Genomic DNA, 14,807 nt, shown 5'->3' with positions numbered 1-14,807 from the left:
GTGTTAGGTGCAAGACAAGCCCTACTTACACCGAATCTAATTTCTCAGCACCATCATGTCATCCACATTTATCCTTTATTACTGAAAGTTGTTGTGATGAAAAGTGCTGTTCTCAAAGAGTAAATGCAGTTTAAGATTCCTCCTTTCTTTGATTGGGAAAAAAAAAAAAAAAAAAATCGCTGAACTATTGCCAGCATCTTCAAGAGAAGGTCAAAATTGAAAGATTCTGATACAGTGCACAGAAACAACTTTTACAAGCTTTCTATTGAAAAAAAAAGTCTGGGAAACAAGACTAAGACAATTCAGAAAGCCACAGGAAAACGAGCTATTTAAGAACATCTGTCATCCTTATATGTACACCATCTTTGAAGAAGAAACATTCAAAGTAAGACAAAAAGCAGAAACACTGAGAAGAACAACAAGCAGGCAGTTCTTAAAGCAGTATTCAGGCATTAAACCAAAGATGCTGCAAAGCTGTTATCACAAGTTGCTTATCACAGTGTTTGCCCTTGGAGAAGCACTAAGGAAGGACAAGCATACCAAAAGCTCCCAGAGCATCTCCCAGCTCCACAGTGCCATTTAACAGCAAGTTAATGGCAGCAAGGATAGCAGATCCAAACACACTATGCTTGACCTTCCCCAAAAGGCTGGGCAGCTTTTGGGAGCACAGTACTGAGTGGAGAGAGGCCCCAAGCCTTATACTACAGGGGAATTCCTGACTCAGTCCTTTCTGGTTTGTCCCAGGCTATACTTGTTCATAAACAGGATCCATTCCAAAGAAAACAGTGTTCTCACAGTATGGTGAACAAACATTGCCTTGTGCTAGTTGAGATACTCTTACTTATTTCACTGAACAACACTGCAAACAGCAGGCAATTCACTTCATACACTTTCCCACAGAACACGCATGGCCAAACCCATGCAGTACTTGGATTTGATGCTATGTTTACAAGCAAAGAGAATGTGTGTGTAAACCTACTGTGCTTCATACAGCATGAACAATTCTTTCAAGAAAGACAGGAAATGTATCCAAGTAGATCCCCAGAGACTTGAAATTCTTCCAAGAATAACCCTAAACTGGCCTCTGTAATCCCCTACAATTCTTCAGGAGTAACTTCAATTCACTCAAGCAGCATAGGTCTGAACTTCACTATTTAAACTCACAAATTATCATGGCTAAGTATCTAACTTCAAAACCGTGCAAAAAACTGAAGTTTGTTTTGACTTAACACACCATTACCCACTCACCTCAAGGAGCTTCACAGCGTTCTGTCCATTCATTACAACATTTGGTGGAGATGTCACACAGCTAACAACGTGTAATCTAGCTGCTAAAGCTTACTACGAAGCCAGTCTTTATTGCTGATAGGCAGTATTTTGACCTCTCATGCTGAATACAGCACAGGCATCGCAGGTGGCAAAACTTACATCAGAAAATTACTCCTCCTAAGACTTTGGCATACTTCAAATGGAGTTTTTTTATTAGATTTGCACGTTTAGCAAACTACATTCAATTCTCTGGTACTTTCATACCAACCGTCCCAGTGGGCATGATGCAAGGGCTAAACAATCTAGAAAAACAGGTGGAAGCACACGTAGGACAAAGCACACCTCTCAACCAACAAGCAAAGCCAAAATCCCCAGGAGTGCTTCATCAGGAAGAGCAAGTGATAACACAGATGCTTCATCCAAATGCAATAAGTAGTGGGTAGAGAATTATTGCTAGTTTCAAAGGACACATCACAAGGGAATTCAAATTTACCTCCATTACTTTAGGATAAATTGTAAAGCCCTGCCAAGAGGTCACCAAAGTGAAAGACAGGAGGAAAGTTTTAAAAGTAATCATTTTAAACATGAACTACAGCAGCCTCTTGTGCTTTTTAGTTCCAACTTTGAAGAAGTAAAAAGCAATCGCAGAGCTAGGAAGTCTTGAAAGGAAACTAGAAATTACACCTTGAACTGTTAGCCCTAATCTTAAGGCAGCAATGCAACAAAATACAAACAGTAAAAAAAGAATACAATGCCGAAGTTCCACATTATGAGCATTAAAAGCAGCAAGCAGCCTTGTAAGCATTTTTAACATAAACGGCGAGTTATGCAGTGATGAAATTAACACTTCACCTCAGGAGGTGAGGTGTGACACAGACTAATCCAATTAAGTACATTTCCATGCACAGAATCACAGAATTGCAAGGGTTGGAAGAGACCCCAGGGGATCATCAAGTCCAACCCAAAGCTAAAGTAGTTCCCTAAAGCAGATTGCACAGGTAGGCATCCAACTGGGTCTTGAATATCTTCGTAGAAGGAGACTCCACAGCTTCTCTGGGCAGCCTGTTCCAGTGCTCTGTCACCCTCAGAGTAAAGATGTCCTTCCTTGTATTTATACCGAATGCCCTGTGTTCCAGTTTCTGCCCACTGCCCCTTGTTCTACTTTTGCTCACAACACAGCAAATATTAGAAAAGTACATCACAAATATAGTAGCAACTGAGAAGTACTGGGAAAAAAAAGGGCCAAACTATAAGATAAAACGAAAGCCACGGCCTACATGCTCATTCCGGTTACTTATCCAGTAACTGAGGATCTAATCCTGTAAGATCATACACAGATAGCCACATGGCTAACACACAAGTAGACTAATTGTTCTGATGGATGCCATCCAGCCTAGATCTGTTCTAAGATCTCCAGTGGCATTGCAAAGATGGGAACAAAGCCAATTTCTTGCATTACTAATAGATCTAAATAAGCATCAGAAGTTTGAAATTTCTTGGAAATTTTACTGTCAGATAAAAGCAAGATTCTAATACAGTAAGAAATGAGGAGTATTTCAAAGTTCCACGTGGGATGTGAAACTTTCTAGGAAAAAAAATAATAGAATTCTGGCCCAAATAATAGAAATCTGGCTATGCTACTTGAACATAGCAAATATGTTACCATTCTGGAGAATGTGCAATTCAGAGCATTCACCTTAAGTATAGACTTAGGGTGTAGACTGTATTTACAAATCAGTTCACAGAAACTTGTAAGACTTTAGAAGCATTTTCCAGATAGGAAGGACATGTATCAGGATCTCGCAAGAGTAACAGGAGAATGAAGCATTAATTATTGCAAGGCATGGCCACACAGCTAGTATGCTGACGTGCTAGACTGAGATAAGTAACTGATAAACAGTTTCTGAAATGTCATCTTAAATTTCACTGTGGAAACAATGAAGGGATGTCCTACCAGATTTCCTTCTGGCATGGATAAATATGTCAATGTCATTTCTCAAGGAGACCTCAATACAATCTTAGCAACAGCAGGAAAGGAATCTTGTTCAAAAGTGTCAAGAAGGGACAAAACATGTTGAAGTTATTCGTGAACGACTAGTTTACTAGTTAGATCTATAATTTTTCAATATCCTTAAATATCATTAAATGGTATTTGAACAATAACAGCATCTCTGATTTCTACTAACAAAAGTTGTTGCCTCAGGTTGTCTATCTTCACTCTTTTCTGCCTAGGTTCTGCCCAGTTACTTACAATAAATATATCTCACCACCTTTGCCCAACTAAGTAAAGTTGCTGAAGTCATATACATCAAGAAAACAAAACACAGAAGTATTGAGTTATTTTACTTACATCATAAACCTGGGGACTTGTCAAGCAGCGGGCTATGAGGCCACACCAGCTGGGCAGAGTTGTGGTCAATGGAGGGCCACTGTGAGTGAGAATTGGCTTTAAATAACTTAGAATAGTTAAGGAAAACAGAACAGCGCTTGAAAACCACTACTGAAAACAAAAAGACAGTTTCTACATAAATATAGTTCTACCTTTGACATGTTGCTCAATAATTACATAAACAAATAAATGAAAAGCATCTCCCCCCCCAGTCCCATGTACCCTTGATCCTTCTAACGGTGGTTTCTTTACCCACATGCTTTCTGCAAAGAGAACTAACTAATTTATGGAAGTTTCTTACAGTTGCAATATTTCCAGCTTTTGGGCTTGATTCAAATGGAGCAAACAGGTACACGTGCCTTAACATTAGCGTGTTGCTGCTCTACTGGTGCTGGGAGCAGTTTCATGAGCACAGAGTGCAAGCCAGAGGTAGCAAGGTGGTATACCTGCAAGACTCAACACAGGCAAGTAACAAAATGCTGTGTACCCAACATCCTCAAAAGAATACAGTCACCTCATTTGTCCACTCTTGGCTGAGCAGTGACCCACAGAGGTGTGACCACAGATCTCCGCAGTCTGGACAAAGCCTAAGGAGACCTAAAGGTAAGAGCTCTCAAAGAAATTATTAATCTTATCTTTCAAAATTCAAGCATGATTTAGAATGGCTCAGTTCACACATGAAGAAGTGTCTTGGACATCAGAACACCCAAAAGATTACAGCAGTTACTGTGGTCAGGCTCAAAAACATCATTGCTGTGCACACGCACACCATAGGCCCTCAAAAAGGCATAGGGAAGACAGTATGGCCATAATCACATAGCACAGCATGGAACAAAAGCATTTGCCCAGGCAATGCTGCCAAGATGACAGTGGGCATGGGAAAGACTCCAGGTAAATCCATGTTTGTTCATTTTATTACTTCAGACTGATGATATCCCCAAATAATAACAATTTTTAAAAAAGCGTCCCTGCTACAGAGCAGCATATTGATCTTGCCTAGTACAAGAACAGAGCTGGGGGAAAACACCAATACATCCAACACTGCTGGAAATCAGGACCACAATTCTTCGTTTTCCTCCTGCCATCAGTTTGACTATATTAAATATAAACACTTTGCAGATATTCTAGATACTTTAAGCCTCTACATCCAGAAAAATCAAGTCCATTTGTGAATTAGTACCATTTCCCTGATTCTAACTCAGCAGAGGAGAGGGTTTAGGAAGAAAAAAAGAGGAGGAAAAAAGAAAAAAAAAAAATGAAAGACTGTTTAAGCAGAGGTATCTCTCCTCTTCAGCAGAGCCTGGCACAGTCCATTTACTGGAACACATCATGGTATGATTATGCCACAGCAGTTAGGCTTCCTCCTTCCCTCCCCAGCAAGTGTGGCTACACCCAGTCCTGGAAATAAAAGCTCTCCCCCAGCCCTTATGCAACCTACTGGCCTATGTGTTGCCCCATGGCAGACAGGCCAGCAGTAAGTATATCACAAAAAAGCAAACTCACTAAGAGACACCTGGTATTTCTTCAGAGTTGCTGTTTCTTTCGCATTTAACGGTTGTGGCTCAGCCCAGAGCACAGCCCACAACACTGAATGAACTCCACATTCCAGAGGAATGAAGATCCCAGTTACTCATCTGCACAGCGCCCTGCAGACAACAGCCAGCATTAGCACACTGCCAAATGCATCTTATTCCCATCTTTTTCAAGTTGAATTCCCCTGTGAAGAGCAAATCTTGAGACAATCTGCCTTTTTACTCATAAATCATGTGAACGCATCAGCAAAAAAAAAATATTTTGACATTTAGATGTAGGTAGAGGTAACAATTCTACAGATCATCCATCCCCTTACGTGCAACTTCAGTGCAGCAGATCTTTAGCGGAATGCTTCCTCGCAATAGAAGCGGCAGAATTTTACTGAAGATACAGTTCTGCCTCTGGATGTCAGCTTTGTCAGCCCAAAGTTCACAGAAAGCTTCCCTAATGATTGCTAGTTGCCCCTGAGAATGCAAATGTATTATTAGCATCCTTAAAAAAATTTGTGTGAAACACCTAACTGTAATTTTCACTTAGCTCTCCCCCCTTGCTGGGGTGCTGAAGGGAAGTCAGTATTGCCAACTACTCCTGTTATTCTTAAGGCACATCCCTTTGTAAAGGGCAGGGGGGAAGGAGAGCTCTGCTTCCTTACGGGCAGGAGGAATGGCAGTCAGTCACAGCCAGGTCCTTCCTGCTCTTAGCAAACAAATTGTTTTTTTTGTTTTAATTTAAATAAAAGCATGGTACTAGAAAAAAAATTGACCTAGATACCGTTGAACATTAGTCACTACATTCAAAGGGATTGCTTGAAATGACTAACATTTATGAATATTTAAACTAGTACACGCACACTTCTGAGCTTTGTCCCTTCAGCAGCACATGAGAGTACTGATGACAAATACATTTTACTCAGAAGTGCTATTAGGATTAAATGCTTCCAACAATATTCCTTGGTTGGCTGATTTTGATGTACAAGGCATGGAAGGAAGCTACTGTGCTCCAAGCAGCCCAACAGTGCCTAACCAACCAACAGACAACACCCTGGACCACACAGTCACTTCTCAGGTGCAAGCTGCAACAAGATCAAGGCCCTGTCACAGGCATTTAGGTACCTTTACCTGTCTCAGATTACTAGAAATCAAGTACTGAAACATCTACGTTTTTGGGTAAAGTGACTTGGCAAGGCCAAAAGAACTTCCCTGTTTCTTACTAAGTGAACATAAGCAGTTGCAGAGGGACACCTGTATGATAAATTCATTAAGAACACGCTAAGTAGTTAAAAAAAAAAAAAAACAAGAAAATCCCACAAGCACAAAGAACAGGACAGCTGCATGAAAATTGCTGTGAAGTTTAAAGAAGGCACAATGACAGCTTCAGAGAGGTAGTACAGTACAATACACTCTGCATTAAGACTCATAGGAAGTTCTGGATATACTGAAGGAAATAAGCTGGATCACACGTATATTTTTAGTGCCAACTTCCCATATTAGGGTTCACATCTCAAAAGCAGGTGGCTCCTCACCACAGTGAATTGTGCGTAAGACATGCACAATGTGCTAGAAAACTAGCTTGTGTTCTGAACACCAGCAGAGTAACAGAACAAATCAGAGGATCTGAAATACTCAATTGTCTGTGTCACTGCATATGCAGGTCTTCAACTCACAGAACTGACTTTTTTTTTTTTTTGCCATCTGGCAAGTTTGGCATACCATGCACTAAATGGAAAGGCCCGTTTTCTAAGTCAGCAAGCTGAAGTTTCAGTCTTGTGTCTTGAACCTGTCAAATGCTTGACCTTTGTCATAGCTGACTCTCTCAAGTACCTAAGGGTACATATGGGTACACAGCAAGGAAAAAAAAACATCTGAATGCTTCACATCCTGAAGAAATGCTGTTTTTTCAGAAGGATACTTATGGTCGAAGCTGTACCATAGCCTGAAGAGCCACGCACTTTCCTGCTTTGTTCTGTTCCTTCTTTCAGAATCTGGACCATCCTAGAAATAAGATAAAAGCATACTCAATATTTCAGACAGAAAAGCAATTTTTTTTTTTGTGATTCTACGATTCTATGATAAATTATACACTCCAGTCATTCACATTATAATGTCCTGTGCAACAAAGCCAGAAGATTTCAATATGGTATGTGGACTACAGAAGATTATTATTTAGAGACTTGCTTGTACTGAGGTCACTTTCTGTAGAAAAAAAAATCTGATATGATTGTGCAGAGAACAAGCAGGTCCTCTTCAATATTCTCAAGTTACCTTAAGAATGTAACTTGGTGGCGAGGACCTTAAACCTTAATGCTTACCACATAGTTAATGCAGTAACAGGGAAGAAAAGTCCAAAACTAATAAATAAGCCTCTCTGCTATCCTGTTCCTATTTGCCAAATAAATGAACTAGGACAGTGCAGACTGTTCATTACTCAGTTGGTCTCCTTAACTCAAGGAGTATGTCATGTACTTTCCCTTAAGCCTACTGCTTCCTTGGAAGAATAAGAGAATTTAGCATGCCTGATAAATTTCTGCAGAACCCATAAAATACATCCCACTTAAAAGAATTATGCTTAACAGGGAATATATAATAAAATCACAATTGAGGAAGCTTATAATGCAAACTTCCTAAGTGCTACATCACACCAGCTCTCAGAAGTGCTAAGTATTAAAATACAGTCCCCTCACTAGCTGTGCAGCAAGTCCTCACACCAGCTGGGCTGCAGCTGCATTTGTTTTTACTTTTGTTACTTTTTTTTTTTGGCCAGAGGCCAAAGTCAAGCCCAGGGAAACAGATGATGTGAGAATGCCTCGCATGAATCATCTTCCAAATTGCTAGAAAAGAACAGGATAGAGTTGTCCTGAGTATTCCTCATCTGGGAAAAAAAAAAAAGAAAAAAAAAACCCACCCAAATACAAAACCACAACACCCTATGATTCATTCACCAAGATTTAAACCTTTGTTGAAACTCATTGCCTCCCCAACCCAAACAATATATTTTCTTTAACTGTGACTTGCTGCCAATTCTGGTCTTGCGAAAGCCAGAGGGATCCAAAGGGAACTGACTAATGGACTCCATTAGGAATGCAATGCACAGCTAAAGAGGGAAACAAACGGATAAGTGCTTTATGTTTACATGGGAAAAAAGCAAACAAGTTATTTCCACACAGACACTGAATGAGAACAGAATACCCATGTTCTGGCTGTAGCTGTTTCCTGTTAAAGCAATTCCACTGATACTGACAAGCAGAGTCTGAAAGCCATCATACCACAATACCACTTCCTAACCTTGGTTTTATGCCATAACTGTGGCCTTCATTATAAATGGCATTTTGAGGCCCAGCCTTCTGGTCACTTCCAGGCATAAAATTTATAGAATATACATGTAATCTACAGGAATCTACCATGTGTTGGACTCAGCCTATCACAAAGAACACAGAGATGCCTAATTTAGTTTCTGTAATGAAAGAGATGCTTCCTGAGCAGGTAGATATCTGTACAATCTGTGACAAGAAGGAAAAACAGATGCAAAATCCCACACAAAGTTGGAGATTGCTAATAAGAAAGCTGATCCCAAATGCAGCAAGTATCTCACGCATGTATCATTGGCCAGTCTGAACACCAGCATCACACAATCCAGGGTTTACAAAGCAAAGTTCACATGCTTGCTCCCTATGCATCCTCTGGGTCCAGTCATCTACATTTCCTGCCATTCAACTTCATTTTCCTCTTGCTGGCTCCTGCATAAGCAACCAGTTGTGCTACTGAACAATTAATGTCACTGCAGTAGTATACTGTCTGGGAGAGCATGAACTAAGATCTGGACAGAAGAACACGTGATGGAGAGTTGCTTGTACAGAGGAAGCTCCCGGTTAAACCTCAGGAAATGTTTTCTTTTCAGACCTTACTCTCCTGTGAACTCAGTCAATTTACAAAGAAGGTAAACTGAACAATGTCCTTCCAGTAATCTTGTTTACACATGATGTATTGTAGGTGAAAAAAGCAGCTCTTTGATTGTTACTGATGCATAAAATGCTGCACTAGAGATTCACTGAAAGTCTGCTGAAGATAAGTGACATCTTTTCAACGCTCCTTTCGCCTCAAAGATGGTAGGCAACAGAAGCAAGATCCAACTGGGTTCTGGTACATTATGCAGGAATTGAAGTCTGAGAATCTTTGAGTCTAAGCAAAAGTCCAAGGGCTAAAATTTATTATCAACTATAGGACAGAAGCAAGAGGATTATCTGTGTCAGTTTAAGGAGAGACCGTTTATGCTGCACAATGTTAAAAACATGCATTTGGCTGGCGGAGGAGGAAAGCACTGTTATAAACAGAGCATATTAGTCTATCTGGGGAGAGGTTTGAGGCCTTATACGTAGATACAAAAATTTGAAATGCAGGGAGACGCCGCAGCATTACGCCTAATGACACAATTGTTTTGGTGGGCATTGTTTCAATGTTATAAAGTAACATGCATGAAGGTTTCATCCGTGCACGTAGCTTCTGTGGTTCATCATCTCACTTATAAAATAAGGATCAGCCTAATAGAGAAGTTATATTAATTACTTACTCCTTGTAAGACTTGGAAGTTGTCATTAGTAGGTGGAGGGTCCTGATCTGGGTCAACCCCAACCCTACAGAAACATTAGGAAAACAAAGCAAGTGGTGTTATTGAGGATTGAAAATGCTGTAAGTTTGGCAGAATGCATTTTAAAAGCACCTTAAGCATCCAGCAAAGCTGCATTCAGAGAGATTATGAGAACAGTTTGAAGAAGAGCTGTCCATTATTCCCGTGCAGTCAAACAGCTAGACAAGATGCTTCTTCACACAAGCAGCAACTACCTGTAGATAACAGCTTTAACTCTACCTCAGCACCAGTTTTAACCGCTTACCTTTGTTGCCAATTCTGCCAGGATACTTGCAAATACTACTTTTGGCCTAAAAAGATGAAATGCGTATGATATCTTCTTCAGTGGAGAAGATCCCTCATGTCCAATAGCAGAAAATCACAGACTAAGGAAAAGTCCAGTCTAAATATTTGACACAGCAAGCAACTCGACTGCCCAGTGGGCCTGACAATGGCTCAAAAATACCATTAAGAAAACAAATGAAACACATATACGGTCTTTTTTTTTTTTTTAAGGCACTGACAGTGTAAAGTATCAAAAATACTTTATGAAGATCCATAATGTTTATTTGATGCAAGTTTCATTCATCTAACACAAAACAGTCAAAATGGATTATCAAATGGTCTGCATAGTCCAGCCACTCATCCAAGGTAGGGTCAGTATGATAAGACTGTGGATGACCAGAAAATAGAAGTAGTTTCTTATTGATATATTTTTTGCACCGTTATCGGGCATTTTACTACCGAACTATCCTTTTGCCTGGCTCTTTTACCCAGGACAGGAATTTAATATGATCCTTGTAATTATGTTTTTTTCCCAGTCTATTCTTAAGACTTGAGTTGTCCAGCCTCAAATCCTAATAATCTTTCAATCTCTGGAAGTCTAAATTCCACAAGAAAGTAAAACCTTACATGTAAGGTAGGACTGCCAGTGTCAAATGCTTTATATTTCAGTTCAGTTCCCTGGACAGCCTGGTCTCCCTGGGCAGCCTGGTCTAGTATTAAATGGGGAGGTTGGTGGCCCTGCATGTGGCAGGGGGCATTGGAGAGTCATGATCCTTGAGGTCCCTTCCAACCTGGCCATTCTGTGATTCTGTGACATAGCATAAAGACTGGAGAAGGAAGCATTTAGTAACAAAAGCATTGTGCGAAATGGCTCACATTAATTTCCCCAGTTTTAGAAGATAACAGCTTCTATTACCTTCTTTTAGTATAATTTATCTAGACTTTGTGTACGCTTTTTCTAGCCATAGTGCCTACAGAATCTCCCTTCTGAAACAGTAACCAGAAGCCAACACAACATTGCAGGTCTGTTCAGGGGATGTATGCTCATGTAAGGCAATCAATGATCCAGACATGCTTTACTTTCAGACATAGATTGCATTGATTAAAGTAAAAAGGAATACCATTTAATAGTTTCAGGGCAGAACTCCATAAAAGAAAAGTAGGCATTGAAGCAAATGTTTAACTTATCCTTGTGGACTCAAGGCCAAACAGTGTAGTTCAGGGAAAATCCAGGAGGCAGCTCTAAGACAACTGCAGCTACCTCATATTGAGCTTGTGCTGACTGGGTCCTTGGCTTGGATTTTTCCTGAGTCTCTCATGTCTCCTCATCCCTTTCTTTTTCCTTTCATAGCAAGAAACAGAGCATCATGTACTGGACAGACTGGGAACCAGACTGTAACATGTGCCAGAATTAAATGCCACACTAAAGAGCTCTGCAAGGTTACAAGAGCTTACACATTACTGCTTAGGCCATTGCTAAGCAGTACAGACAGGATAAGAAGGGCTTTCTACAGACAAAACTAGTTACCTCACCCAACATCAGGAAACGAGCTCAGAACAGCAACATGTGAGACTGACTATTCCTTCATAAAAAACACATAATAATAAAGATTTGTGGCTTTTCTAGTTCCAACTGCACATCAGGGAGGTCCAGTGCACTACAAACCACCACCAGTCTGGAGTTAGCCATGCAGCTGGCAATATGAACTGAGAGTCCACAAAACTTGTTCCAGAAGATGAACATAGCTTGCATTCCCAAAATAATTTTAACTTGCTTCTACCCATTCACTTCATGTTATATGAAAGCATAAACAATCATCTCAGCTTCTATGTGACTAATAAAGTTGTGCCTTTGATTTTGAAGATTTTTAGCTTCCCTGAGACAGTGGAAAGGGGCTGAGAAGACAACCAAAGCAAGATGACCATACTATTCAGGGAAAAGTAGATCACAGTAGGAGTTTGGGTTCACTGGCTTCCTGAAGAGGACGATCCCTTTTCTATATTAAAAGATTTCCTGTTTCAGAGAAGGAAAAACAAAAAAAACAAAAAAAAAAAAAAAAAACAAAAACAAAACAAAAAAACCACAGAAGTTTCTTCAAAATTGAAACAACATGTGGACAGATTCATCTTTTTAATGGTTTTCAAAATTATTCTTCAGGATAACATTTTTAATTTCTTTAATGAATTCTTTTTATAGCCACTTTCTTCCCTCCTTTAACTTCATGTTTCAAAGCTTGTCTCTCAGTTCACAGATTAACACAAAATACAATACTACTTTGAATTCCCACAAATACTTTCACTAGTGTACAGTATCTTTCACCAGAGTGAAACATATAGAAAGCATTTATTATTCAGAGCAAGCCCATCTGGTCAAGTTTCACATTATATACACATAGCTCTCTTAACAAGCACTGGTTTTGTAGACCCTGCACCCCCAATTTCTAAGACAGTCTCATTTTCAGTACCTGAAACAGAACAACACAGGAACAGTCAGGTATCCCCTCAAGCTCCTTTACAAGGAAGAGAGGCTCAGAGAACATTTAGTTACCTTACTCTTAATTGCTTTCATAACTGAAAGTACAAGGAAAGCTGGTGTATGCATGGATAGCTTTCATCATAATGTTTTTCTTATTGTTAAAAGAAAAAAAAAGAAAAACACTTCACATCCTGAAGTACATTTAAAAAGCTTCCTATAACTTAAATGTGCTATAAAAGCCAGTCACAGTTTTTCATTTATCTAAACAACCTTCACATTTAGAAAAGCTGTTACTGGGTTGGCTTATGCAAATTCCCTTTCAAAGATCAGAGGCACAGTAGGAAGTCTCACTACAGATTTTGGTGTTTTACTTAAACATTCCACAGCCCACGGGCACAGCGCGGAGCAGATCTCCTCATGTAGCTACAGAGGAGCCCACAGGGCAGTGGTGGCTGAGGCCTGGAGGAGGGACAGCCTACAGATACCCCGTGGAAAGGGGCCTGCATAGGGGCAGGAGGACTGGGGAAGCTACCGCCTGTGGGGACCCATGTGGGGCAGTGCCTGAAGGGTGGGCCCTGAGGTATGGAGCTGTGTTTGGGGCAGTACTGGGAGTGCTGCAGCCCATGGGAAGTCCACAGGGATCAGCTCAGGGTGGATGGCATTGTAGGATGGACCCATGTGGAGCAGGGGCACAGTGATCATGGAGGGATGGAACGTTATGGGCTGGCAGCAGCCTTGAGAAGTATACTGGAACACTCAAACATCACGGCTATGTACAATTCAGCAATTTAAGCAGCATGCTAGAAGATAGTTGATACAAACACGGAAAATAAATGTGGAAAGGAACAGTGGAAAAAAAAAAAAAAAGCAGGTAAAACTACTTCAAGTTCTCCACTATGTCATTTTTCTAAATAGGTGGAACAGTTTCTTTTGATATTTCAAAAGCCTTTCCAAGGTCCTACTTGGATGAGAAGTTACCAAAATATAACTATTACATCCTAGTATTTGTAGTTACAGTGACGGCCAGGAATGACCATAATAAATAGTACTTCTCACATTTGCTGTATGTGCTGCTTTAATGCTAACACAGTGCATCTCTGGTAAATTTAGCACTCAGCAGAACTTTCACATGTGACGGGCTCGGTGAAAAAATTTACCATTGCTCCATGCAAAAAATTTTGTGTTCTACATAGTGGCACATACAGATGATAGAAATACACTCCAAGATATTTTCCTTTTTCCTGTCAGTTCTAGAAACAACCAGCTGATTCTGTCACCTCCACTCTTCTCAGCACCTTGCTACAAAGCAGTCTGACAACCTTTACTTTTAAAAAATACATTTCAAGGAGGCTGAGATAAATCACCTGCAGAAGTCCCCTCCTCCTGAACAGCTGCATGTAGTAGCCCCAAAGAATGCCTAAGACTGTCTATGTGATTAAGGATAACAAGATCACATTCATAGTTTTCTCAGCTTTCAAGCCTTCCCAGGCCAAAGACATTCATTTTGTTTCATTAATTACCCATAAATGATAGATAAAGTTACTGGTAGGGTGGGTTTTTTTTGGTTGCTTGGTTGTTCATAAGGCTAAATGCTTGATGCTTGATCCACACTATCCCACAGCTTACAAGAAGAAATCTAATTCAGAAGTGAGCAATATCTATGGCATTGCAAAAGAGGAGAAGCAGCAGTAGCACGCCATAGTATAGAAGAAGAGTACACAGTGTTACAAAGATAAAGGAAGGCAAGCACCAGGTTAATTTGGTATCAAGGAAAGCACAGTGTCACCTGAAATACAGCCAGCGGCTTTCACTCATCTCTTCCACCGATGGAACATGGTCACCAACTCTGGTACAGTACAAGAATGGAATGTGAGTAACAAAAAGCTCATGAGATGACAGCTTTACAGAACTACCTAGCAAAATAAAACAAAAACCCTTACCCAAACAAAACAGACAAAATACACAAAAATAAGAATGACAGAACAATGGCATAGTGACAAAAATCATAGAAATTAACAATAACAGCTCTTTTTGATGGAGATGTCCAATAACGTTCTTCATTTGTTCAGATTCAGGCTAGGAAAAACACCTGAATTCATGACAGGCTACACATTCGTAACTTCTACACTGTAGAAATTATATTCAAGAGCTCTTAAGAGAAATGCTACAGGGAGACAAAGTTGATCAAAGACAATTCACAGCATTTTGGACCCGTGTATTTTCTAGAGGGGATAA

At 40.1% G+C, this 14,807-nt stretch overlaps 1 protein-coding gene across 3 annotated transcripts in view; it reads right to left on the bottom strand.

Annotated features, from left to right (window-relative positions):
• The window catches only part of SLC9A7 (solute carrier family 9 member A7), a 78,623-nt gene that overhangs the window by 13,345 nt on the left and 50,471 nt on the right, over positions 1-14,807 (bottom strand). Inside the window, exons 13-16 of one of the 3 annotated variants that reach the window (XM_085213375.1) lie at positions 14,359-14,418; positions 9,755-9,818; positions 7,100-7,182; positions 3,620-3,725 (exon numbers count right to left, since the gene is read on the bottom strand). In XM_085213375.1, the coding sequence (XP_085069501.1) occupies positions 3,620-3,725; positions 7,100-7,182; positions 9,755-9,818; positions 14,359-14,418 (313 nt within the window). The remainder of the gene's footprint in view (positions 1-3,619; positions 3,726-7,099; positions 7,183-9,754; positions 9,819-14,358; positions 14,419-14,807) is intronic. The other 2 variants (XR_014880423.1, XM_085213382.1) reach the window with 2 other exon arrangements.

The sequence above is a fragment of the Meleagris gallopavo genome, chromosome 1 (assembly GCF_905368555.1).
Source record: "Meleagris gallopavo chromosome 1, MGAL_WU_HG_1.1, whole genome shotgun sequence".
In the NCBI taxonomy this organism is placed as follows: domain Eukaryota; kingdom Metazoa; phylum Chordata; class Aves; order Galliformes; family Phasianidae; genus Meleagris; species Meleagris gallopavo.
This window is presented reverse-complemented; position numbering and strand designations above follow the sequence as displayed.